General features: G+C 65.1%; 2 protein-coding genes and 1 long non-coding RNA gene across 5 annotated transcripts; 2 read left to right on the top strand and 1 right to left on the bottom strand.

Annotated features, from left to right (window-relative positions):
• Window positions 1-76: 76 nt before the first annotated feature.
• CABLES2 (Cdk5 and Abl enzyme substrate 2) lies at window positions 77-12,937 on the top strand. Its single transcript, XM_059188627.1, has 10 exons — window positions 77-617; window positions 7,837-7,908; window positions 7,982-8,074; window positions 8,725-8,802; window positions 9,227-9,335; window positions 9,828-9,993; window positions 10,314-10,417; window positions 10,791-10,897; window positions 11,611-11,815; window positions 11,951-12,937. The coding sequence occupies exons 1-10, from the start codon at window positions 112-114 to the stop codon at window positions 12,089-12,091; spliced, it is 1,581 nt and encodes a 526-aa protein (XP_059044610.1). The 5' UTR covers window positions 77-111; the 3' UTR covers window positions 12,092-12,937.
• On the bottom strand, window positions 12,489-15,320 carry RPS21 (ribosomal protein S21). Of its 2 annotated transcripts, none has more exons than XM_059188630.1 (6): window positions 15,208-15,315; window positions 14,936-14,998; window positions 14,757-14,820; window positions 14,549-14,620; window positions 14,261-14,331; window positions 12,489-14,186 (listed from the first exon to the last, which is right to left on the bottom strand). In XM_059188630.1, the coding sequence occupies exons 2-5, from the start codon at window positions 14,983-14,985 to the stop codon at window positions 14,272-14,274; spliced, it is 246 nt and encodes an 81-aa protein (XP_059044613.1). In that variant the 5' UTR covers window positions 14,986-14,998; window positions 15,208-15,315; the 3' UTR covers window positions 12,489-14,186; window positions 14,261-14,271. The 2 variants fall into 2 exon arrangements, with proteins under 2 accessions (XP_059044613.1, XP_059044612.1); XM_059188629.1 differs by having other exon boundaries at window positions 14,178-14,202; window positions 14,276-14,331; window positions 15,208-15,320.
• A 5,336-nt stretch (window positions 15,321-20,656) lies between these two features.
• On the top strand, window positions 20,657-23,629 carry LOC131808184 (uncharacterized). Of its 2 annotated transcripts, none has more exons than XR_009344710.1 (2): window positions 20,657-21,025; window positions 22,537-23,629. It is a non-coding gene; the product is annotated as an uncharacterized LOC131808184 (long non-coding RNA). The 2 variants fall into 2 exon arrangements; XR_009344711.1 differs by lacking the exon at window positions 20,657-21,025 and adding an exon at window positions 21,040-21,191.
• Window positions 23,630-23,787: the final 158 nt, after the last annotated feature.

Below are 23,787 nucleotides of genomic sequence, written 5' to 3' on the forward strand. Positions count from 1 at the left end.
CGACAGCAATATATTTGCATGTGGACGCGCCTCAGCCAATGGGCGGCCAGCGCGGGCGCGTGCGCGCGGGTGGGGCGGCGGCGGCGGGCGGCCGGCGGGCTCAGTCGGACGATGGCCGCGGCCGCGGCGGGTGGAGCTCCGGGCCCAACCCCGAGCCCGGCCCCCGGCCCCGGCGCCGGCCCCGCCAGGGCCCCGCCGCCCGCCGGCCCCGGCCCCGCCGCCAGGGCCCCGCCGCAGGCGCTCCGGAGGCGCGGGGACTCGCGGCGCCGCCAGGCCGCTCTCTTCTTCCTCAACAACATCTCCCTGGACGGCCGCCCCCCGAGCCTGGACCCGGGCGGGGAGAAGCCCCCGCCGCCGCCCGCCGAAGCCCGCGAGCCGCCCGCGCCGCCGCCGCCGCCGCCGCCGGGGCCCCCGGGGCCCGAGCCCCCCGCCCGCGGGGCCCCGCCGCCGCCCCCGCCGCCGCCGCCGCCGCCCGCGCCCCCCGCCGGCCTGCCCGGGCTGCCGGGTCCCGCGGGCAGGGCGTCGGCGCCCCAGGGCCTGCTCAGCCCGGCGCCCGGCCCCGCGCCCGCCAGCCTGGGCCTCGGCCTGGGCCTCGGGCTGGACGGGCAACGCCAGAGGTGAGTGGGACCCCGCGCCGGATCCGCTCAGGGCTGGGGTGACCTGACAGCCGGGACACAGGGTCGGGGTGACCTCAGGGTCCCCGGTCCAGGGGACGGCGGCGAAATGGTCCAGGGCCATCTGCATAGGACCTGGGGACCAGGGTCACCTGGGGCCCTGGGAGCCCATGACAGAGGGTCACGCATGACTTGGGGATCAGAAGGGGACCCTGCTCCCCTGGGAGCCCCAGACACAGGGTTGGGGTATCCTGGGCCTCGCCAGCACGAGGAAGAGTTTTGCCTGGGTCCCACAGGCAAAATCCCACAGATGTGGGGGTCAGCAGCCCTCGGGCCCTCTCCATAGACGCAGGGGTCATGGCCCCCTTGACCCTGTCAGCCTCCTTCAGTTTTCGGGTTCCCCCAGCCCTTGTCAGCCCCAGACACACAGCCCTGGCAGCTCTGGACACGCCCCTCCCAGTCCCCAGACTCAGGGACTCCCAAGCATCCCTTGTGTGTCTCCTTGCGAACGTTCTTCGAGCCGGACGAGCCTCGGGTCTTCCCTGCACTGTACCGTGTGGCCGTCTGTGCCGGCCCAACCTCCCAGCCTCCCAGCCTGCTGGTCCCTGGCCCACCCGTGACCCCCATGCTGACTGCTGTCCTCCCCACCCAGCCCCTCTGAGCTCAGTGCCCCTGGCCCTGTCCGTTCCCAGCTTGCACTTACTCTCCCTGCCCTGATTCCAGTTCTAGGAAGCCCTCGGCCCGCCCCAGAGCACCCACCCCTGAGCCCTGCCCCTCCAGGCTGCCTGTGCCCAGATGGCCCCTGGCTGCCAGACACCCCACTTTCTTCTCCCAGAGACCCTTCCTCAGCTGGCCGCAGAGCTCAGCGTTGGGCCTCCCGGCCCCCTCGGCACCTTCCTCTAGACGCTGGGGCTTTCCCCTCTCCTCCCCCTGCCCACCTTCACCCTGGGGCTCAGGACTGGCCGCTGTCGCGGTCCTTCTGGAAGGGCAGTGCTTAGCCTTTGCAGAACAGAGCTGCCGGGCAGCCCCCGCGGGTGTGCTGGGAGGGGCTGAGCGCGGAGCCCTCCGGCTGGCTGGCCCACATGGTCGGGCCGACGCCTCGAGTCCCTGGGGTTCAGAGGCTGCTCTCCTCCCCTGGAGGTCCTCACGGCTGCCTCGAACCCCGGGTCCTCAGCGTGGAAGATGGCGGGGTGAGTCCAGACTGCAGGCTTGGCTGTCCCTTCTTGACCACACATTCTGAGTTCTCGCGTGTGGCCCACGGGTCGGCGCATCCCGCGGTCACCGTCGCACGGAGGGCAGAAGTTATCTCCAGCTCTGCGGGGAAGCCGCTGGCTTCTGGGCAGGCCGGGGGGCACCCGTGGACCCAACCCGTGCCACCAACAGGCCTGGCCCGGGCCGCATAGATGGGTAGGGTCTAAGCGAAGCTAGGAGATCTTCCGGGCCCAAATACAGCAGCTCGGCAGCTCGCTCCTGCCGTCCCCGGGGCGGGAGGCTGCGTCTGCAGGAGGAGGCCAGTATTAAGAAAAAGCTGTTTTACCGATGAAATCAGCCCATTTTAAAAACAGAGCCCCAAAGCCTCTTCCTCGAAGTTGTGGAGTCAGCCCGGAGGATGGTCCCCAGGTCCCACTGGGTCTCTGAGTCCCTCTGTGGTGTGACGAGTCAGGGGGCGTCAGAGGGAAGGGGTGTCCCCTGCTGCTGGGCCCGAGCTTGCTGAGAGGCGCCAGGCCACCTCCACCTTGGGGGCGTGTGCATTCTGGGCAGAGTGCGCCTCGTTCTAGGCTCTCTGTTCTGCCAACAGGCAGCCCTTCTGCGGGCCAGACCCTCCAAACCAGGCCCCCGGCACCCTGCCCCTTGCAGCCACACTCTAGGGAAGAGCCTGAGGGGGGTGTGGGTGCTGGAGGCGGCGCCTGTGAGCAGGAACCCCGCCAGGCCGCAGGGGCTGCTGGTGCTCCGCCCCGCCCACATCTGGGAGCTTGGGAGGACGCTGGCGTGGGGTGGGGACATGGGGTCCATCGGGGTGCCCTTGGGTTGTCCTGCTGCACCCCCCCATCCCTGTGTCCCTCCGCCCATAGCCCGAGCCCAGGCCGCGAGCCCCTCCTGCCACTCCCGCCTTCCCGCCCTCTGGGGACGGACCTGCCTGTGCGGAACGTTCCTTCCCGGGCCCTGCCCACAGGGAGCCGTCGCAGAGTGCGTGAGGGCCGGTCAGCCAAGCCCGGAGGCTCCGAGCTGCCGGCTCAGCCCGAGCATCAGTGGTATTTCCGGAGCAGGGGCCAGTGAGGGCTCCTCCTAAAGTCCGTGCCACGCGTGCAGTGGTCAGACCCGCTGTCATCCTAGGTCTACCTGTCAGGGGCTCTGTTGTGACCGTGGGCAGGAGTCTCAGTTTATTCCTCTGTGAAGCGCTTTTGCCTTCTGGACTACCTACCTGAGGGGCTGTGTGAGGTCCCGTGAGCTCAAGGGCCGGGCGAAGGGCGGCCTTGGCCAGGGCCGGGTGAGCAGACAGGCTGCCCGGTGAGTGCTCCCACTCAGGCCACACGGGGAAATTGTGTCACCCTCAGGGTTCAGCCCGGTGTGGCTTTTCCTGCCAAGCCAGTGAGCAAGTCACTGGTGCCCACACTTCCCTCCTAGAACCTCTGACACGGCGTTTCCTTTCCTTTTGACACCGCGGTCACTTGAGGCGAGCAGATGGGCTTCTGGGCCCCTCCAGCTGGCAGAAACAGGTTTCCAGGCCTCGGCCGGCCCCGCCAGGCCCCACACCCTCCTCTCCTAGAAAGCCCCAGAGAGGCACAGCTGCTGAGCACAGCCCCGAGAGCTGGGCACCCTGGGCTGCAGCAGCGCTTCCCCTCGCCGTCCTGGGGGACGCAGGTCTGAGACGGGGACGGGGCAGGGCTGTGCTCCCTCTGGGAGCCCCCGGGAAGGAGGCTTCCTGCCTCCCCCAGCTCCGGGTGGCCACAGGTGTCCGTCCATTCTCCACTCCGTCTTCCTGGTGCTTCTGTGAGTGTGTGTCCCACCCCGGCCTTTCCTCTCCTTGAACAGACCCCAGCCGTGGGGTCAGGGCCCACCCGACGGGCCCCCTCTTCATTGGGTCGCATCTGCAAAGACCCTGTTTCTAAACAGGGTCCTAGTCACAGATGTCGGGGTTCGGGACTTCAACAGAACTCACCGGGTAACCTGCTGACACCTGGGGGGGCACAGCTCAGCACACTACAGCCCTCCTGAGTGTCCAGGGCAGGGGGACAAGACAGAGGAGCCAGGGGCACTGCCAGGAGGCCAGGGACGTGGCTGCATCTGCTGGGAGCAGAGCGCCTCGCGACTCTGGAGGCTCCCACCGGAGCGACTCTGAGACGGGCCTGGGGTTGCGGCTGCCACACTGGCCAGGAGCCACTTTGTGTTCCCGAAGCCGCCAAGCTCCTGTGCAAATTAAACCAAGTTGAGTGTCGCAGCCGGCGGTTCACTTACGGCTCTGATTTGGGGTTCTTGCCGGAGGACAGCTGGAGATGGTTACCGAGGGCAGAGCACAGAGGCACATCGTCCTGTGGCAGCTCAAAGGCCTTGCTGAGACTTGGCCCCCAGAGGCCACAGCTCGGATCCCATCCCCGGGGCACTTCAGGCCTCTCCAAGTCAGCTAGAACATGGAGTCTGTGCTTTTCTGGGCAGGGACTTGGCCAGGTGGAGTGCCCAGGACCACCACTCCCTGGACAAGTATGTACAAGGGTCTGTGAGGTCAGGTGCCGTGCTCACATAGGCACGGAGCAGGAAAGGGTCCCCAGTCGTGGGCACGGGGATACTCTGCAGCCCACACCAGCTGGTCTGACCCCTTCACTTGGCCCCTCACTCCGTCTGGGTGGCTCTCAGCCCTCAAACAGACCTCTGGTGGGAGCCTTTCCTTGGCCGGGCACTCCTGCAGTGACAGAGGGCGTTAGATGATAGAAACTCTAGTGGTGATTTCGTGTTGGCAGGACCGTTTCACAGCTGGGGTTGGGGGGATGGCAATTCTGAGAGCCGGCGGGAGAGTGAGCAGACCCGGGTCCGTGCAGCGGCCACCTGCGCCCTCCCGACAGCCTCTCCCACGGACCCTTGGCCCCTTCTTCCCCAAAGAGTCCGATGCAGGCAGCCTCGGGCCAGTCGCCCACGAGTAGCCCCCGTCCCACAGACCCTGCCCTGACCGTGGCTCAGCAGAGAGGCTTCCTAGGCCAGGGAGACTTGTGTTGCCCAAACAGCCGGGGTCAGGGGAAGGGGCAGCGCAGGTGACAGAGAACCCAGGTTTTGTTCTTTGCAGCCTGTTCGTTAGTGGTGGTGTTTTTAGATGGGGTATAAAATGCGTGTCCCACTCTGGGGGCAGCTCGCCCCGTCCCCTAGAAGCTCTCTGCAGCCGGCCCCCACCCCGGCGCACCGAGATGCCAGCTTCCATCTGCGTCTAGGCACATGAGAGTGTGTCGTGCCCGGCCTCCTGCTGACCACGCTGCTCACCTCCAGCGGGGACCTTCAGGTGGAGCTGCCGGCGTGTTCTGTCCCGCCTGCTGCCTGCACAGACACCTTCCTGGGGGGCAGGTTCCAGAGGCTGAGCAGGGCACCCTTGGCTGGAGCTCATCCGTGCTGGGACCCCGTGCAGAGCCATGGTGGTGTCACCTCGGGACTCACCAAGGGACCGGACATTCCTCCAGAGGAACCACTGCCCGAGGTTGACTGCCCAGCAGTTTCTTTTGAAAGGGGCGCTGTCCCGGCGCGGCTGGGCTACTCCACATTCTGGGAGGGGTAGGCCCCACCTGACCACCCGGGGCGGCCCCCAGACGGTCGTGCACGTCCACGACCAGGGCCCTGACTGCCAGCTCCCCAACCACCTTCACTTTCTGGGAACCCTGCAGACCAGGTGCCACCCAACACACGGTCACCTCCACACCCAAGGAGCCTGGGATCCCTGGGAGCGTGCAGTGCAGGCTGCTTCTCTCCTGCCCACAGATGCTCCCCTTCCAGAATGTTCTGCAGCCAGGAGCTCATCACTCCACCCTCTGCTGGTGGGGACACACCCCACGCTGGGCCCCGCTCCCAGTACTTGCACGTCCACCTGATCATGAGAGCACAGTAGGCCTGCACGCCGGGGCCTCCCGTGGCCTGTGTGCCCCTGCAGACCGCCTCCGCTCCAGGCACAGTGACAGGAACTCTTGCAAGCATTTCCTCGCAGCTCAGACAGCCCACCGGGAACGCAGGCCACGTTCAGCAGAGAAGCACCCGAGGACATGCCCGAGGGGTGGCCTCGATTCCAGCCAGCCCCGCGGGGGCCGCAGGGGGCAGAGAGGCTGAGCTCCTGCCGTTGGCAAACGCACGGGCCGCCTGCGGGTACGCGGGTCCTGGTACCACCTGAGCAGCTGTGACCTCGGGCAGTTCGCTTGCCCGCTTTGTGCCTCAGTTTCCCCACACGTCAACAGAGAGTAATAACATGCAGTCATCGTGAGGGCTGAGCGCCTGTGTAAAATGCTTGCGACGGGGGAGAGGTACCTGCAAAAGAGGTGGGAACAGATTTTAGAGCCTGGTGAGCTGAGCTGCTGGCACCATCCCAGGATCTCCAGAAGGCGAGAGCAAGGCAGCAGAGGCCCCGTCGTGCCTGCCACTCCTCCGGGCAGCGGGCCAGCGACCGTGTGCCGCGCCGGGCCTCTGTGGAGGTCGCTGCCGGCTGGGCCCTGCAGACGAGGTCCCGGGTGTGCAGAAGCCATTGGGACACCGCCTGGGAAATGCTCTGAGGAAGCCGCAGGGGCTGCTCCACGGAGTCTCGGAGGCCGGCCCCGCGGGGCCGCACGCAGCCACCTCCGGGGACACGCGCGGGCTGTCCCCAGTTGGCAGCTTTCCTTGACGCGGGGCCTGCCTTCCCGCCTGCTCACCCCCACCTCCCCCGCAGGCTTCTTAGGACGCTGGATGTCCGCCCACGTTCCCCTCCCGCTGCCCATTCCCCACCCCTCCCCCGCCTCGGCCGGTCCTCAGGCCACGGCCGCAGCCCGGGTCCCCTGCCTGACTGACCCGAGCACTCACGTCACCCCAAGCACTTGTCTGGTAGGCGGCTGCCCTCCCCCGATGCCAGCTGCGGAGGGAGGTCGCTGCCCCTCTTTGGAGACAGGGCCGTGGGGGGAGACCCAGCATTTCACCGGAGCTTGTGCCATGTTCAATTTTGTTGCTTTTCAGTGAGATCGTGCTGCCGCGGTCATTTTAAAGGCTTACGTGGAGCCTGGGCTGTAGCTTCGAGGTGACAGCCTTGGAGCCCCCAGGACTGCCCGGGTCGTGCGACCCGGGCCAGGTGCCCAGCTGCTCTGGGCTGCTGTAGGCTGTGGCTCCATGGCAGAAGGTGGGGCTGGGCCCCTAGCACATGATGGTGACTGCCTGTGCCCCTGGCTCCTTCCTCCCAGGACTCCAGGCTACCTCTGCCTGGTGAGGTGGCCTGACCACGCTGGGCCTCTTCCGTCAGCCAGGGTCCTGCGGGAGGACAGCATTGCTGCTGGGCAGGCTACAGCTCCCCGAAGTGGCTTCCTCGGCCACGTGTCCCTCCCCTGCTCCCCTCCGCAGGAGCCTGGGCTCAGTTCACACTCTAGACATGCGGGGTGTCTGGCATATGCTGGCCCGTGTTGCTTAATTTCGTGGACCCCACAGCCGAGGTCTCTGGGATCCTCCCTCTCATTGGGAACGTGTGTGGACTTGGGGCCCATCTGCATAGCTTTGTCACAAGAGGCCCTTGCTAGTGAGTTGTGCACGTCCACGTCACAAGGACGAGGAGGTCGACAGGTGACCACAGGGGTGGCCTGGGTGTCGGTAACCAGGGTTTGTGATCATGACCTGAGAGTGCAGCCACATAGGGTTTCTGGGCCCTCAGGCTTGAGGAGCTCCCCTGACAATGGGGTGCGAGGCTGTGAGCACTCGGTGCAGTTCCTTCAGCCTGCTGTGGGTGAGCCTGGCCGGCCCTGCCAATCCTGGGCCAGAGAGGATGCCTAGAACGTGCTGGGCTGAGCTCCAGGAGGCCACGGGCAGCAGACCAGGGTGCTGGTCCCCCTTGGATTCTTCTGGCAAACTCTTGGTCCTTGGGTGGCCCTACCCAAGGCTCAGACCTCACCCCAGACAGGCTCCTGACCCAGTCGATGGCTAGGGCTGCCCTTTGGCGGGGAGACTCCTGAGATCACATCTCTGGGCCTGAGAGCGGCCCCTTCCCAGGTGTGAGCTGAGGCCCTGCTCTGTCTTCTTACAGACGGCGAGTCGTCTCCCAGCGCTGTTCTCTCGAGTTCCTGGAAGACGCTGTGGGATGTGCCTCGGTTCAAAGGTAAGGGTGTCTGAGACCTGGGGCCGGAGGAGGTCTCGAAGGAGGAGAGAGTGATCTGGTTTTTACCTTGCAGAACCAAGCACATATCCGGATCCCCAAGACACAAAGGCTTGAAGAAGACCCACTTCATCAAGAATATGAGGCAGTATGACACCAGGAACAGCAGGTGCCGCGTGCCACGGCCAGGGCTGCCATCCAATCCGGGGCCCCCGCCTGCAGCCCTGGAGCTGCCCACCGTGTCCCCCTCGCACTGATCAGGAGCTGGGGATCTGCCTTGTCCCCCTCTCTGGTAGCCCAGGTGAAGGGACACAGGACAGGCGTGATGATGCCATGTGGTTGAGAGAGGAGGCCTGGGTTTTATTTGGGAAACACAGTGGGTGGTTGAGCTACAAGCCGGGATGCCGCTGCCCCATACCGGGGGGTGGGCCTGGTGCGGTGGCCCTCAGGGCTCCTGTGTCTGTTGGCACTGCAGGGGGCCCCTAAGGCATTCCTGTCGCCTGCCCTGAGACATCTGAGCCCACTGCCCGTCCTGCTGGAGGCCATGCTGCCAAGTGTCCACCCCGTGGCCCTGGTTGGGGAGCTCTGTATTCTCCTAGCGTGGCCCAGACCACCACCCCCCCCAAGCATGACCCCCAGGGTGACGGGCTCGTGCTGGTGACAAGGAGCAGGCCCAAGGCGGGTTTGTGTGCTGGGGGGCTTCAGCGGGCCCAGGTGTGCGATGGTCTCAGCCAGCAGCTCGTGTCACCCTAGTCTAGAGGAGAAGGTGTTTTCTCCCAGAAACGCCTCCCACCTGCTCTGACTAGCACCTCCCCCCAGGATCGTGCTCATCTGTGCCAAGCGGTCCCTATGTGCGGCCTTCTCGGTCCTGCCCTACGGAGAAGGCCTGCGGCTCAGGTGAGTGGCCCAGGGCGGCATCGAGCTCGGCGTCAGCTCTGGTACAGCTCCCCAGGAACTCTGAAGGCCTTTGGGCCCTGGTTCCCTAGCAGGGGTGTGTCCGCACCGTTGGCTCTGTGTGAGCTGTTTACGGCAGACGCCGGGGACGCTGCTCGTGGGGCCGCTGCCCTGCGCCCTCATGCGCGCTTCAGGCCGCTGTGTCCCGTGCATCGCTCGGGAGGAAGGAGATGGCCGTCGGAGTGGGCATGGCCATGGGGAACCCTTCCCCCGGGACGGGCCTGGGCCAGCTGGCCAAGTGGGTGGCCTCGGGCAGAGGTCAGTGCCTCTCCATTACTGCCGACCTCTAGAGTATTCGAACAGGAAGTGCATGGGCCTGGGAAGGGGCAGGGAGGGCGGCAGCCGTCTCCCATCCTCTGCGCTGCAGTGACCTGAGGGTGGACAGCCAGAAGCAGAGGCACCCGTCGGGCGGCGTCTCCGTGTCTTCTGAGATGGTCTTTGAGTTGGAGGGCGTTGAGCTGGGAGCAGACGGGAAGGCAAGTGTGGCTGTGGGCCGTGGGCGGGGGAGGTGTTCGGGGGGCACGGAGCTTGCGCTCACCAAAGCAATAAACACATGGAGCTGTGTTTCCCCCTGAATCTTCTAAAATGCACGGTGTCAGTGGGAGAAAGCCCCACAGCCCGAAAACGGCCCCATAGCCTCGCTCAGCAGCCAGGTGAGGGTGTCCGGGTGCCGTCTCTGTGCTGGTGGTCAGAGGGAGGGAAGAGGCTCCTATGCTGCAGATCCCACACGGGGCGGCAAGGTGGCATTCGGGAATGTTCTTGTTATTGAGAATACTAACCCCGGGGGCGCAGCACCCAGCGCGGGGCTGCGTGGGAGCACCCGCTCTCAGTAGGTCTTTCTTCACCCACGCAAGGGTGGCAGTTGTGCGGGGCCTTCCTGCGACAGGAAGGCGTACGGGACAGCTTGCTGAACCTCTGGCCTCAGGCCGGGGGCGATCGGGACTGAGCCCTGACACCCTTGTCACCAGGTGGTGTCTTATGCCAAGTTCTTGTACCCTACCAACGCCCTGGTCACACACAAGACGGACGGCCACGGCCTGCCGCCCCAGCCCCGGCCCAGCGTCCCCCGCGCTCTGCCAGGCTCAAGATACAAACCGGCCCCGGCCAAGTCAGCACCAGCTGGCACGGAACTAGGTAACCTCATGTGCCCTAACTGGGCTTACAGCAGGCGGCCGACCAGGGTCCCAGTCCGGACAGGGCACCCCGCTCGGGAGCGGGGTCAGGAGAAGGGACTCCCGCTAGAGCAGACAGCCTGGGCTTCGTCCGACTGGGCACTGGAGAGATCCCGTGTCCAGCCATGGCAAGGGGGCTGGGGGCCGTGGGGCCCCTCCTTGTCAAGCGCTCCTTCCTTCCACCCAGCTCTCAGGGGCAGGGAAGCCTGGCCTGCAGCCCCTCCCAGGCCGCAGACCCCAGCTGGGGGCTCGTGGTGGGTCAGGGCTGCCCTCTGCCTGCAGGCGGCGACGCCGGGGACGTGCTGGAATACAATCCCAATCTGCTGGACGACCCGCAGTGGCCCTGCGGCAAGCACAAAAGGGTCCTCATCTTCGCCTCTTACATGGTACGGTGAGCGCCACCACGTGCCCACCCTGCACGGCCCCGGGTCGGGGGCCGGCCAACAGCAAGCTGCCAGGGTGGGACTGGATGCCCCCCCCCAGGACAGCAGCAGAACCTCAGGACAGGACGGAGTACACTGTAGGCCGGAGGGGTGCCCTGGGGTCACTGCTGCCTTCAGCACGCACGCTGGTGGCAGGAAGCTGCCCACTCCGTGCTCTCGGTCGTGAGGCGTGTCCTTGGCAGAGCTGGTGCCTGAAGCCACCGCGTGCTGGCATCGCAGACCCAGGCCGGCCTGAAGTCACCCCCCCAGGGCCTCGGGCGGGTGGGCCCCTAGGCCTGCGCGGGGCGGGCTCCCCACCCTGCTGCCTCTTCTGCAGACCACGGTGATCGAGTACGTGAAGCCCTCTGACCTCAAGAAGGACATGAATGAGACCTTCCGAGAGAAGTTCCCGCATATCAAACTGACCCTGAGCAAGATCCGGAGGTGAGGGCGCTGAGGCAGGGTCTCCCGGCTCCTGCCCCCATTTCCGGCAGGTCCTGTGAGCTTGACAAAACCACGTGTGCCCCCCAGCTCCTCCCCGCTCCGCCGTCTGTCCAGGCCAATAGCAGCAGCTCCCCAGTCCTCCACTACCACCTCCGCAGGCCAGGCTGCCTCGAGGCCTCTCCTACCCACACCTCCAAGCCCTCCTCCCGGGTGCCCAGGACAGCACGGGCGGTGGGCACTGAGCCCCGTGATGGGCGGGATCGAGGGCCGACGAGGCTGGCCCAAGACCTCACGGCGAGTAAGCGGCTCCGTGTCCTGCCCTGGGCCCCTCTGACCCCACTGCGTCCCACCGTCCCCTCCCCAGCAGCACCCGTAAGGGCTTCACTGAGGTCTAGACGCTGCCTCAGCGTGTCTGCACCACAGGGCCTTTCTGTGGGTGGTTTTCTCCTGCCTCGTCCTCCCCGCTGCCACAGGACAGCAGGGACTGTGCCCTCTGTCCAGCGTCCCCTGGACACAGCGCGGGCCAGCCCATACAGCTGGGAGAACGGGCGCCCGACATCAGCTGCTCACCTGCCAAGCTGCAAGCCGAGTGCTGGGCCGCACTGCCCGCAGGAAAGAGAGGGCTTTCCCGCCGCCCAGAACGCCGTCGAGGGGCCGGGAGAGGGTGGCTGCTTCCTCGGCCCCTGAGCACCGGGCATCCCTGTCACCCGCAGCTTGAAGCGCGAGATGCGGAACCTTTCTGAGGAGTGCAGCCTGGAGCCCGTGACCGTATCCATGGCGTACGTGTACTTCGAGAAGCTGGTCCTGCAGGGCAAACTGAACAAGCAGAACCGCAAGCTGTGCGCCGGCGCGTGCGTGCTGCTCGCAGCCAAGATCAGCAGCGATCTGCGCAGGGGTGAGGTGAAGCAGCTCATCGATGTGAGTACGCCCCCCTCCCCCAGACCAGGCTGCCCTCCGGGAACGCCGGGGACCGGGAGCCAGGCCCACACCTGCTGCCCTGGGCGGGAGCCAGAGCCGGGCCTCGCGCGTAACCACCTCGCTTTTTCAATGCAGAAGCTGGAAGAAAGGTTCCGATTCAACAGACGGGATCTGATTGGGTTCGAGTTCACGGTGCTGGTGGCCTTGGAACTCGCACTCTACCTTCCTGAGAGCCAGGTGTTACCTCATTACCGACGCCTCACGCAGCAGTTCTAGTCAAGGCCGGCCCCGCTGCCCACACAGCCCCGGTGCAGGCACCTGCGTGGGCCCAGGAGGTGTTTGCAGGCAGCGCACGCCCACCAGGCCCCACTTCGGCACCCAGCTGGGGCACCCGCCTGGCGGGGACTCACCTGCCCTCTGTGACTGAGGCCACTGTCGCCACACCCTCGCATCCTTGCAGGGGCACTATTTCTGTTCCAAAGCACACTGTGTCCGTGTATTCCTGAGAGCCTGTCAGTGTGTCCGCAGGAACAAGGTGGGAGGTTTTGTGTTCTTTGCCACGTGCCTGAGAGTGGCCAGCCCGGCTCCACGACACCCTTGCGTCTTCCACGAACCACCAGTGAAGATCCGGGTTCCCACACCCTCCCCAACACACGGACGTTGCTGAAGTTAATGTAATGAAGCCTTGGGCTGGGCTGCGGGGATGCACCCCCACAGCCCGTCGGCCTGGCACCCTCCCGCCCAGCAGCCCCTCTGCGGATGCCCGCCCGCCTCCCCCTGCATCCACAGGCGGAGCTCTGGCATTACATTAAGCCAACCGGAGCAGACTCCGGTTTCTCTCATTTGCTACTCTTCTGAGCATCGTGTCACTGTGAAATCCTGGTGCCGAGTGTCATACAACCCAGAGGGCCTCGGCACAGACACTGGCCTGTCCCTGGGGACCCTCACCTCCCTGCCGGAAGCCCTGTTTGCCTACAACACTCTGGACCTTCAGGATGACTGGATTGCTTGCTCTTGGCTCTTGATCTTCCTAAGCAATATTGTGACGGAGAAAAAGCGTATTTATTGCTACTTGCGATTTGGTTCTGTGGGTCTTAAGGGAAGAAAAATGGTTACACGAGATCTATTGAAGTTGTGACTTGAAACCACACTTGGTCCTCAAGCAGGCAGGACATGGGCTCCCCCATGGCCCTGTACCCCATGGCACCACCTCCCTAAGGGGGTTAGTGCTCACAGGGGTTCTTCCCAGGCAGGAGCTATAGGCCCAGCTGTCATGAAGGGAGCCCACTGGGTAATGGCAGTCACCTGTGTGCAGCCTGTGCCCCTCATGCCCACCAGGGCCCGTGTTCTGCTTTCCCAGGTCTGTCCTTCCTGCACACTCTGTGACCTGGTTCTCCCGTGTGCTGCCCCACCAAACACTGAAGAACCAAGGAGTTTCCCGCCTTGGGTCAGCTGCTGTCAGCGATGACCATGTCGGCTGGGCTCTTGAGCTGCTCCCCTACTGCTGTCCTACGAACCGGTCACAGGGCCCAGGCTACAGCCCCACCCATCCTCCCGCAAACCAAACTGGTGCTTCTGCGAAATGGAGACCCCCGTCCTCACCATGGCACTAGGGCACCCACGTCCGCCCACAGGCCACCTGTTCCTTCCTCCTCTCCAGGCAGCACGAATGCCAAAGCCCAGTCCGCGCTCCAACCTCATTTATCGTGGAGCACCTCCCTGTCCTCAGCGCCGCCCCTTAGCCCCTACAAACCCAAGGGGAGGGTGCAGGTTCCCCTCTGGATAGCAACCTGCCCCGCCACCTGTGTCTCAAGGGTATTTCGGGTCACAAGTGCCGCAAGGAACCCACCCCCAAGTGTACGTCTGAGGACATGTGTCCCGGGGAACTTCCAGGCAACCTTAGAGCCACAAAGACGTGACCCGTTGACGTGTTCACGGACAACCAGGAACTTCTCCCTTGGCGTGTCCTTGTGTCCCCCATGCGAAAAGCTGCTGTCCTGTGGGACTCCGCGGTCACCACAGCAAAGCCAGTATTGAAGCGGACTTCCGCCTGAACCCGCGGCAGGTTCAGGGCCGGACACTCTCCGCACTCGTAGGGGTTGTGGACTGAACGTGCGCGCCGGGCTCCCCGACCTCACTGTGCCGTCATGTCACGACGTGTGTGCAAATAGTAATGTGTTTGGTTCCAAGTAAAACGTGGTTTTGCAACGTCCTCCGTGGGCTGGTGGTCTCCTTTCTGCTGAGCGGCCCCTCCTCGTCAAGCGCCACCGCCCCGACCCTGGTGCCAGGGGAGCGCAGCCCGTCCCAGAACAGACCGACACAAGTGGGTTTCACTGTTTATTTAGGACAAACCCCCCGCTTCTGTGATCTCCTCCAGTCAGAAGTTCCTAGGACAAAAGGACAGCATTAGAGCCGCGTTCCTGGAAAGGCCGGGGCCGCCCGCACGCAGCCCTGACTTACTTGGAAACGATGCCGTCGGCCTTGGCCAGTCGGAGGATGGAGTCGTCGGACTCGCCCTGGAAGAAGCAGGGCCGGCTGTCTCCTCTGCCCCCGCGGCGGCCCAGCTCGGCCCGCTCGACCTCGGCCTCCCCTCTGACCGCCCGGCGAGGGAGGGGGGTCCTCTAGGGGCCAGAGTGGCCCTTTCCCAGCCCCCAACCCCCGCCGCACCCCAGGAAGGCCGGCGGCCGCACGTGCACCCCGCGGGCTCTCAGCGCCGCGGGGCGCCGCACTCACCATCCGGCGGATGGCCCCGCAGATCGCGTAGGTCTTGAACTGGCCGTTGAACCTGCCCGTCACCTTGTCGACCTGCAAGTCGGCGCCGGCTGTCACGGAGACCGCCGGGCGGTCCCGCCCCACACCGCGGCCCCCGGGATGACCGACCCCGCGGGCCGCCCTGGGAGCGTCCTCCCGGCAGGGGCTGGCCCTCCGCCGCCCGGCTCACCTCGGCCACGTTCATCTGGATGGACGCGTGGTCCTTGGCGCCGATGATGCGGTTGCTGGCGGAGCTGCGGGCGACGGGGGGCGCGGTGAGCGGCGGGGCGGGGGGGGGCTGCAGGGGCGGCGGGATTCGGGGCGGCGGGAGCCGTAGGGGCGGCGGGAGCCGGGGCGGAGGTCGCTCACCATTTCCGCGGCACGTACAGGTCCACGAACTCGCCGGCGTCGTTCTGCATGGCGAGGGCGAGCCTGCGGGACCCCGCGGCGCCGTGAGGCCGGGCCGTGTCCCCTCCCCGCGCCGCGGCCCGGGTCTCCCACGCCCCCCGGGACCCCCCGCGCGCCCCCGGCCCGGGTCCCCCACCACGCGCCCCCGGCCCGGGTCTCCCACGCCCCCCCGGGACCCCCCGCGCGCCCCCGGCCCGGGTCTCCCGCCCCTCCCGCCCGGCCGCGCGACGCACTTGCTGGCGGCACCACGAGCGCGAGCGCAGAAAGGAAGCGCGGCCTCCCCCGGCAGCAATATGGGGAGGCGGGGCGGGGCCTCGGGGAGTGCTTCCGGGTCCCGACGCGCCGCGCGCGGCCGGCCTGTCGGGTGTACTTCCGCTTCCGGCGGAGGGGGCGGGGCCTCCGTGCGCGGGGCGGCGGGGCGGGGCGTGCAGCAGCGACGTGGCCCTTGGCCGGCGGAAGTGGCCGCGGCCCCGGCGCGCTGGGACCCCAAGGGCGTGTGGGCAGGCGGCGGCGGGCGCGGCGCGGACGGGCCGGGCCGGGTCCCCTCTGCGGCGGGTGCGGGCGTCCCCCGCGGTCGGAAACGGAGGTCGGCGCCGGGAGGGGCGCCGCGAGGGTGGGGGCGGGGCAGCGCTGAGCCGGACGGACCGGTGCCCCGCAGCCCCCGGACTGCGCGTGGCGGCCCCGCGGCTCCCGCCTCCGCCGCGGCGTTCTCGGCTCCGGCCCGTCGGGCCGCGCGCGCAGGGGCTGCGGGAGCTGAGCGCTGCGGGGCTTGTGCGCGCGCCCGCCTCGCCCTGCCCGGTCTCGGCTCCCGCGCCGCCCACCTGGCCCGAGTCGCTGTCCGCGGGCGCCCAGGACACGCCGCCGGGCCAGCCCGCCGCACGCACCGTTTGCCCGCCTCACTCTGGGCCTGGCCGGAACGCGGGCTGCAGGGCCGTGCTGGGAGCAGGGCGTCTGCTGCCCCTTCCCCTGAGGTCCGGCTGAGGCCGCCCCCGCTGGGCGGTCACTCCGTGGGCCTGCGGGCCGCCCCACGCGTGCACGGACGTGACCTGCTCGTGGTCGGGGCTTCCCACGGCCGGCCGGGCTGCACGTGCGTCGGCGCGGCTCGGCCTGGTCAGGGCGAGATTCTGTAGCCGGGAGGCGGAGGCAGCTGGAGCCCAGAGCGCGGGAAGGGAGGCAGGTCTGCAGAGGGTCTCCTCGGAGCACGGGGCGCGGTAGAGAGCGGGGATACACCGCACGTGTGGTCCCACGATTGTCCGCCGGGCTGCCGAGACCACACCGGGGCAGAGATCTGTCTGTTCAACAAACGATGAAACGGGAAATCGGGACATCCACGTGCAAGAGAATGAAGCCGACCCCGATACAAAATTAAAGTGGATCAAGGGCCCAAAACTATAAAATTCTTGGAAGAAAACGTAGAACACAAGCTTCATGGTATTGGACTTGGTGATTTTGATAGGAGACCAAAGGCATGGACAAAAACGAGACAGATGGCAGCCCGTGAAAATTCTTAAGATTTGCACATCAAAAAACAAGATCAATGAAGTAAAAAGGCAACCCACAGAGTGGGAGGAAATATTGCACATTATACATCTGATAAGGGATCAATATCCAGAATAGAGAACAAGAACGGAACAGAAGAGCCAGCGACCCGAATCAAAAGTAGACATTTCTCCAAAGAAGATGTGCAAACAGCCAGGAAGCTGTTGCTTCCACAGCGGGCGAGTGTGGCTCCACCTCACTGACGAGGGAGACGCAGACCCAGACCCCAATGAGATTGCACTTCACACCCGTTAGGAGGGCAACAACAGAGACAACTGTTGGCATGGGTGTGGAGAAACCGGAACGCTTGACCCTTGGTGGTAGAAATACAACGTCTGCAGCCATCGTGGGGTACCATGGTGGCTCCTCAATTAAAAGGAATTACCAGATGATCAGCAAGTCCACTGTTGAGTGTATACACGGAAGAAGCGAGATCTCAAAGGGATGTTTGTACACCTGTTCACGGCAGTGCCACTCAGGAGTCAGAAGTAACCCCTGTGCCCACTGGCCTATGAGCAGATGAACCAGTGCGGTCTTCATGTACAAGGGAGTGTTACTGTGCCTTAAAAAGGAAGAAAGTCATGACACATGCATATAGTGAAACCTTGCGGACATTTCATGGAGTGGAATGCGCCAGTCACAGGAAGACAAATCCTGCTCAGTCACACTTTCTGGAGGTGCTTGGAGTCCTCAGAACTGGAGAGGAGGGTGGTGGAGGCCGGTGTCTGCGGAAGGGGAACTAGGTTATGTTTAATGGGGACAGAGTTTCGGTTCTGCAAAATGAAGAGTCCTGGAGAGGGACAGCAGGGATGGTGGCGCGTCCCTGATGTATTCAGTACCACTGAGCAGTACCCGTAAATGGTTAACACGGCAGATTTTTTGTTACTTGTGTTTTATTTTAAAGATTTTATTTTTAAGTAATCTCTGTACCCAACGTGGGACTCAAACCCACAACCCCAAGGTCAAGAGTCTCCCTCCACCAGCTGAGCCAGTTGGGTGCCTCATGTTTATTGTTAACACAATTTTTAAAAAAAACTGTAGGACACAAACAGGTATACACACTCCTTTCCACTTTCCACTAGGGCAGAGTCCCAAGGCCTAGTTCTTTTTTTTTTTTTTTTTAAGATTTTTTTTTTATTTGACAGAGATCACAAGTAGGCAGAGAGGCAGGCAGAGAGAGAGAGAGGAGGAAGCAGGCTCCCTGCTGAGCAGAGAGCCCGAAGCGGGACTCGATCCCAGGACCCTGGAATCATGACCTGAGCCGAAGGCAGGTGGGCTTTAACCCACTGAGCCACCCAGGCACCCCCCCAAGACCAAGTTCTTCAAGGGGAAATTCTGTGCCCCGTGACATCTGGATGAGCCCTTCTCTTAAGAAACCGTGCTGTCTGAAGTCCCAGGTCCCCCCTTGGAGCACGTGGTCCCTGAAGGGAGCCAGGTAGGCCTCTCACCAGTAGGGCCGGCAGATATCAAGAGCCTCCGTTAGGGGTAGCCTCACGGCACCTGCACTGTCCCCAGCAGCCACTGTGGGGCGTCCAAGAGCTGTGCCTGGCACTGCCAGCAGCTGTGGGAGAGGCCCTAGACCAGAGGTTCACCTGTCTGTCCCCAGCCCACTTCCAGGCTGGCTAAAGGGGGCTGAGCCACCTCCCTCAGACCCCTCGCCTCTTGCCCATGGGGTAAATTGTTCACTAAGCTTCCTGTGGGGTCTTCCAGGTTGGGGAAGGGCCAGAGGTCAGGAAGTACAAAGGTGGGGAGGCGGGCAGGAGGACCTGGCACCTGAGGACACTGTCAGGCTCAGCCCCTTTAGTAGGCCCAGGGCAGCCCCCAGGAGCGGCAGCTGTTGTGCAGGTAGTGCCGGTCAGGGTTCCTGTGCCCGCCTGTGTCTGCTCAAGAATGTGTGCCTGTTCCTGCCCCCACTCCGGTCACCTCGACCGTCAGTACCACATCAGGATCACAAGCTGAGTGTGTACTGTTTCTCTGCCTCTTGACTGAGTAGCCTTGGACAAATTACTTAGCTGCCCTCTCCTGGCTGTGAAGCGGGGGCAACCGAAGTAAAGCCACCCACGGGGCTGGGGTCGTCTGCATTCAACGGACAAACACATGCCGTGCTCAGAATGCGTGTGGCACTCTGGAAGGCCTAGCACGCCAGCATGCACCAGCACCGGCACCATCACCGCCACCGTTGTCAGCACCACCACCTCCAGCATCGCAACCTCATCACTTCCACCACCACCGCCGTCCCCACCGTCACCACCACCATCATCATCATTGTTGTCGTTACCTTGTGGCTCCAGGTCATAGGACCAGATTTGAGTCCTGAGCAGGTGACAGGAAGCTGTACGGGGACCACCCCAGTCTCACACGGGTCCGCATTCAGGTTTTCCAGGCAGGTGATGGTGACCAGCAGCATCCGGTTGGTGTCTGTGTTTCCCCAGCACGCCCCGCAGGCCCACCGCAGACACGGGTCCACGAGGCCCTGCGATGTGGGGCAGTGCCACCTTCCGGGGGACCCTCCGCCTCCTCCTCCCACAGCAGCTGTTTCTGGGCCAGGCAGGTCCAGGCCAGCGTGAAATGCATTGTGTGTGGAAGGGAACCAGCCCCAAACCAGGAAACCCTCCTTCCGGGCCTGGAACGGCGGCCAGGGTGAGCGGCAGGTCAGGGCCGACCCGACCTGGCCAGGAGCTCCAGCCACCAGCCCTCCAGCCTGCCCTCCATTCTGTCCAGAGGAGGCCTGGCTCCCTTCCCTGGAGCTGTAGGGACGGGTGTGTGCAAGCTCGGGACCCACCAACCGCGCAGTCCGGCGGGCCCCCCAGCCTGGCTCTGGCCTGCCCTCTGATCCCAGACACGGGCAGTCACCGGCCCTCCCGGATCGGACTGAGGCTCACAGGAGGTCATGGCGGGCGCGCAGCCTCACCGTGAGGTCAACTTCGCTGTCCCGGGCCCCAGGGCCTCGGGCGTCCTTACTCAGACAGTTCAGTGCTCCAGGGAGCCTGGGAGGGCCGGGCCAGCTCCCCATTCTGCTTGATTTTACCTAATTTTATGATCTCATTTTGTCACTTTTATTTTATTATTTCCCTATTTTTTACTTATGTCAGTTTATCTCAATATCTCACTTTATTTTGTCATTTTACTTCTGGATTGTTTTCATTGGGATGTAACCCACATGTAAAAAGCACAAACACGGGTCTGGAGTGTTCCAGCCCCTGGGTGTTTGCACCTGTGCACGCCTAAGGCATAGCCTTCTGATGACCATGCGTTCTGGGGCAGGGTCTTGGTGGGCCAGCCCCCTTCCCCACCAGACTCCCAGGAGGTTCCTGCTGGCCCCTTCCCAGGATGTGGCTGGAGGCACCCCGGAGGGCCAGCTGACGCGGGGCAGCCACCAGTGGGGGGGACACTGAGCTCGGAGTCCCCCAAAACTGTCCCATCTTCTGGCCCCACCCCTCCCGCGGGGCTGGGTACAGAGGACTAAGCCAGGTGACAGGAAAGGCGGCACTTCCGTCCCAAGCACACACAAAGCGTCCAGCTGGCTGGTCGCAGCGCACCCGGAGGGTTTGCCAGGCTGGCCGGGAGCCCACGTGTTCCAGCCTGACCGCGCGGGCTTTCAGGTTCCGTGGAGAACACTGCGGAGCACAGGCAGCAAAGCCCGCTGGGGCAGAGGCTGGGGTCTGAGCCCAAGCTGACCTCTGACCCCAGGCACAGACCGAGCCCCTGTGCAGGTGCCCCCCTCTCGAGGGAAGGCAGCACAGGAATGAGGGGAGGCCCTGCGGGACCTGGGAACAGCCTGTGTTCCAGCACCTGCCCCTGCTCCTGGCCCTTCTCCCTCTGAGCCTGTTCCCCCTCAGGAGGTGCAGCCATTCTCCAGTTCCACGGGTGGAGGCCAGGCTTCCCCAGGAAGGGGTGGGGAGGGAAGCGAAGCTGGCACCGCGTTGCACCTTGGGGGCTCCGACTCGGGGACATGGGGCACCCCTGCACCCACCCTTTTGCTGCTGCTCCCCCTGTTGGAAACGGGTTGGGGGCTCCCTGCCTGCACACCTGTCTGGGAGGTGACCCCGCAGCAGGGCAGGCTCGGGCAACGGGCGCGTCAGCAGGCGGCCGCCGGCACCAGGCTCCACAGCGGTGGCCGCAGGGGCCGGCCAGACAGCCGTGCGGAGGGAGCTCACCGCCTGGCATTTCCAGCGCCTGTGAACTGCGGCCTGAGAGGGGCCGCCTCCTGGGGAGGGTCCAGACCGCTGGCCTAGCACCTGTCAAGGCACCATAGAGGCCCTGTGGCAGCCCTGAGAGGAGGACAGTTGTGAGCCCATTTCACGGACGGGGAAATAGAGGCCAAGTGCGAGGAGGTGCCCTCCCTCCAGAGGCTCCCAGCTGGGGCGCGGCGGGCGGAGGCGTGAGGTAAACAAACGCCGGGACCGCCGGCCTCTGTGCTGGAGAGAGGCGTGAACCTGGAGGTCTGAGCAGGGGCACCCGCAGGCTTGCACCCCGGTGACGCCCACTGTGGGCCTCGGATGGCCTACACAGGTAGGTGGCCCGGGTCCCCAGCCGCAGGCGCTAACAGGGCCTCCTCCCTGGGCCCAGCCACTGCCAGCTGGGCACGTCAGCAGCTGCTGAAACATGCCCAGAGGCAAAGGTGTGTCTGGCCTCAAAAGCCAGGGTGGGAAGTGACGCATCCAAATTCCTGTCCCAGGTACGTGGGCCTGGCCCAGGCTTGTCTCCTGTGGGTAGCTTCGTCCCCTTCCCCCAGCCCAGCGCTGCAGGCACTCTGGGCTCCTGAATTTCTGGGGGGTCCAGCACCGCCCTTCACTGGCCATGACCTTTGCAAGTAGCTATGGGAAGGCAGTGGGGCGGTGCTCCTGGGCAAGGCCAGGCGCTGGGCCCTGCAGTTTGCAAGACACATGGTCCCCACCCCCAGGGAGCTGCTGACCCGAGGAAGAGGCCCAGGACAGCAGCTCTCACTGGGGTGATTCCCCCAGGAACCATGCCAAGGTCGTCACGGGGAAGAGAGGCGTTCACTGGCCACTAGCGGGTGGAGGTCAGGGGCACTGCCTCCCAGCCCGGTGCCCAGGACGACCCCTCAGGGAGGTGTCGAACCCAGAATGCCTAGTCTGGGGTTTTGAAGGGTGGTCAGGGAAGGCCTCTCTGAGGAAGGGCCATCGCCACACAGCAACCAGCCCGGAGAGTCCTCCTGGTGCCCCGGCAGGGAGGAGGGAGGACTGAGCCACAGGCACGCCGGGCTGGGGGCAGGGCTAGGTGCAGGCCCGGGGAATTCCAGAAGGCTTCTCAGCTCCCTGCCTCCTCAGACACATTCCTTCCCCGGGGTGGGCAGGAGACTGGCTCCGTGCATTCCTGGTGGAGCTCGGCAGATGGAGGAGCGAGCCAGAGAGGCACAGGCCCTGCCCCCTCAGCTCCCGGGGGCCTCGGCCCCGTTGCCAGGACTCAGGTGGGCCTTGGCTGGCGAGCCTGTGGGCACAGGACCTGACCGGCAAACCGTCCAGGTGGGGAAGGAGCACCTTGCAGATCAGGTCAGGTCTGAACAGCGTGGCGTGCTCAGCAGGACCAGAGCCGCAACGGGCCAGGCCACACACGGCCTCTCCGATGGCCGGTGCCCCCCTGTAAAATGGGGTTTTGGTGACAACAGTGAGGCAGGAAAACAACCAGCCCCATTTACACAGGAGTCCAGGGAGGCCATGCCCCTGACCTCAGTGCACACGGGCTGGCCCAGGCTCCCAGCCTGCCCTGTCCCCGCTGCCCCTGGCAGTTCAGAGAGGCGGCCCAGGTGAGACCAGGCGTGGGGCCCAGACCGCTTTCCAGAAGGAGACTGGACTCCTGATGGCCCCAGCGGCCTGGCGGGAGCCGGGAGGTCTCCTGTGTTTACACTCCCGCAGAGGAGCCGCAAGACACATGTTTGTAAATGTTGGAGCCCGAGGCAGACAGGGGCCTGGAGCGGAGCCCAGCCACTCCTCAGCCCGGTGGGGATGGCCCCAGGTGAACCCGGAGCGGCTCTCAACAGTGGCCCCCCTCTGCCCCACCAGCAGGCCCTGTCCGGGTGGGCACCTCCGTGCCTCGCCCGCCAGTCTGGCGTTCACGAGCTCCCCTACCATGACCCAGGGCGACCCTCGATGGACCGCGTCACAGGTCACTGCATCTGGAGCACCGGTGACCCTCATGGGGCTTCCTGTCTGCCCCCTGCCCCGGCTCAGGCCTGCTGGGGGACGTGCAGGGGTGAGGCTGGGAGCTCAGGGCTCATTTCACAGTCCAGCCTTTGGGCCACCAGTGGCAGGCCCCCTGCACAGCGACCAGGGCCTGCACTGTGAGACCCGCGGGGCACTCAGTGGGGACGGGGGTGGGGGCAGTGCATGACTCAGGGTCTCCACAGACATGACCCAGTGGCATCTCACGCTCAGGCTGAGTCAGTCCGCTCTTGAGGGTTGGGGGTTCACCACAGCCCTAAACACAGGCGCATGTCTCACCAGAAGCTGGGACCAGCTGGTGTGCATGGGCAGGCCACACGTGGGGGTCGGTCCGTGTGCACCGTGATGTGTCTCTGCCGCCGCCATCTCTACCTGAGGCCTGACGGGCACCCATTCCTGCCTCCGCGGTGCCTCTGGGACGCCCACCCAGCCTCCACGATGAGAAAGGCCAGTGGCCGAGCCGTGCCCCAAGCCCTTTCCTGGTCCCTTGGGCGGCCTCCTCGAAGAGCCGTGTCCCAGGACACAACCATGTTGCAGCGGCCGACGGCCTCGGTGCTTTCCAGGCTGACCCGCTTCCCCCGGCGCACTGGCCTCACCGCATCCCCTGCTCGCCCACGCACGGACCCACGGCACTGCTGGACATGTGCCTCCGCCTCTCCCGCTGACGTCTCCACAGCCGAAGGACTGGGTCCCCTGGTGACGCGGGGCTTCGTCTGCAAGGAGGCCACCCCAGGCCACGAGGGGCTGTGGCCGCAGAGCAAGGACACCGCCGTGGACCTCGGGCCGCTCTGGCAGGGCCGGGACCCCATCGGCCTGCCTACCATGTGGCCACCAGGCCAGGGGAAGGCAGCAGCCCGGGGTCTGCCTCCTGCTCCACATGGGGCCCCGGACACAAGATAAATCACCAGATAATGAAATGAGGTCATGAATTGAAGCAGCTGAGTGGACAAAGGAAGACTGTGCCACAGACAGGGGCCTGGGGGCCGTGGTCTGGGGTGCACTGAGAGCGGGGGAGGGAGCCGCGTCACCACAGCAGCGCCGTGGAGGGGGCGTTGTGAGGCTGGAGTGCCGGGGGACAAGGTGCAGCCTCTC

The sequence above is a fragment of the Mustela lutreola genome, chromosome 9 (assembly GCF_030435805.1).
Source record: "Mustela lutreola isolate mMusLut2 chromosome 9, mMusLut2.pri, whole genome shotgun sequence".
Classification (NCBI taxonomy): domain Eukaryota; kingdom Metazoa; phylum Chordata; class Mammalia; order Carnivora; family Mustelidae; genus Mustela; species Mustela lutreola.

Coding starts and splice junctions, on each gene's coding strand:
- CABLES2 (XM_059188627.1), top strand. CDS start 112: ATGGCCGCGGCCGCGGCGGGTGGAGCTCCGGGCCCAACCCCGAGCCCG. Junction 7,909..7,981: donor GGATGTGCCTCGGTTCAAAG/GTAAGGGTGTCT, acceptor TTTACCTTGCAG/AACCAAGCACATATCCGGAT. Junction 8,803..9,226: donor GGAGAAGGCCTGCGGCTCAG/GTGAGTGGCCCA, acceptor TCTGCGCTGCAG/TGACCTGAGGGTGGACAGCC.
- RPS21 (XM_059188629.1), bottom strand. CDS start 14,985: ATGCAGAACGACGCCGGCGAGTTCGTGGACCTGTACGTGCCGCGGAAA. Junction 14,821..14,935: donor CTGTACGTGCCGCGGAAATG/GTGAGCGACCTC, acceptor CGTCGCCCGCAG/CTCCGCCAGCAACCGCATCA. Junction 14,621..14,756: donor TCCAGATGAACGTGGCCGAG/GTGAGCCGGGCG, acceptor GCCGACTTGCAG/GTCGACAAGGTGACGGGCAG.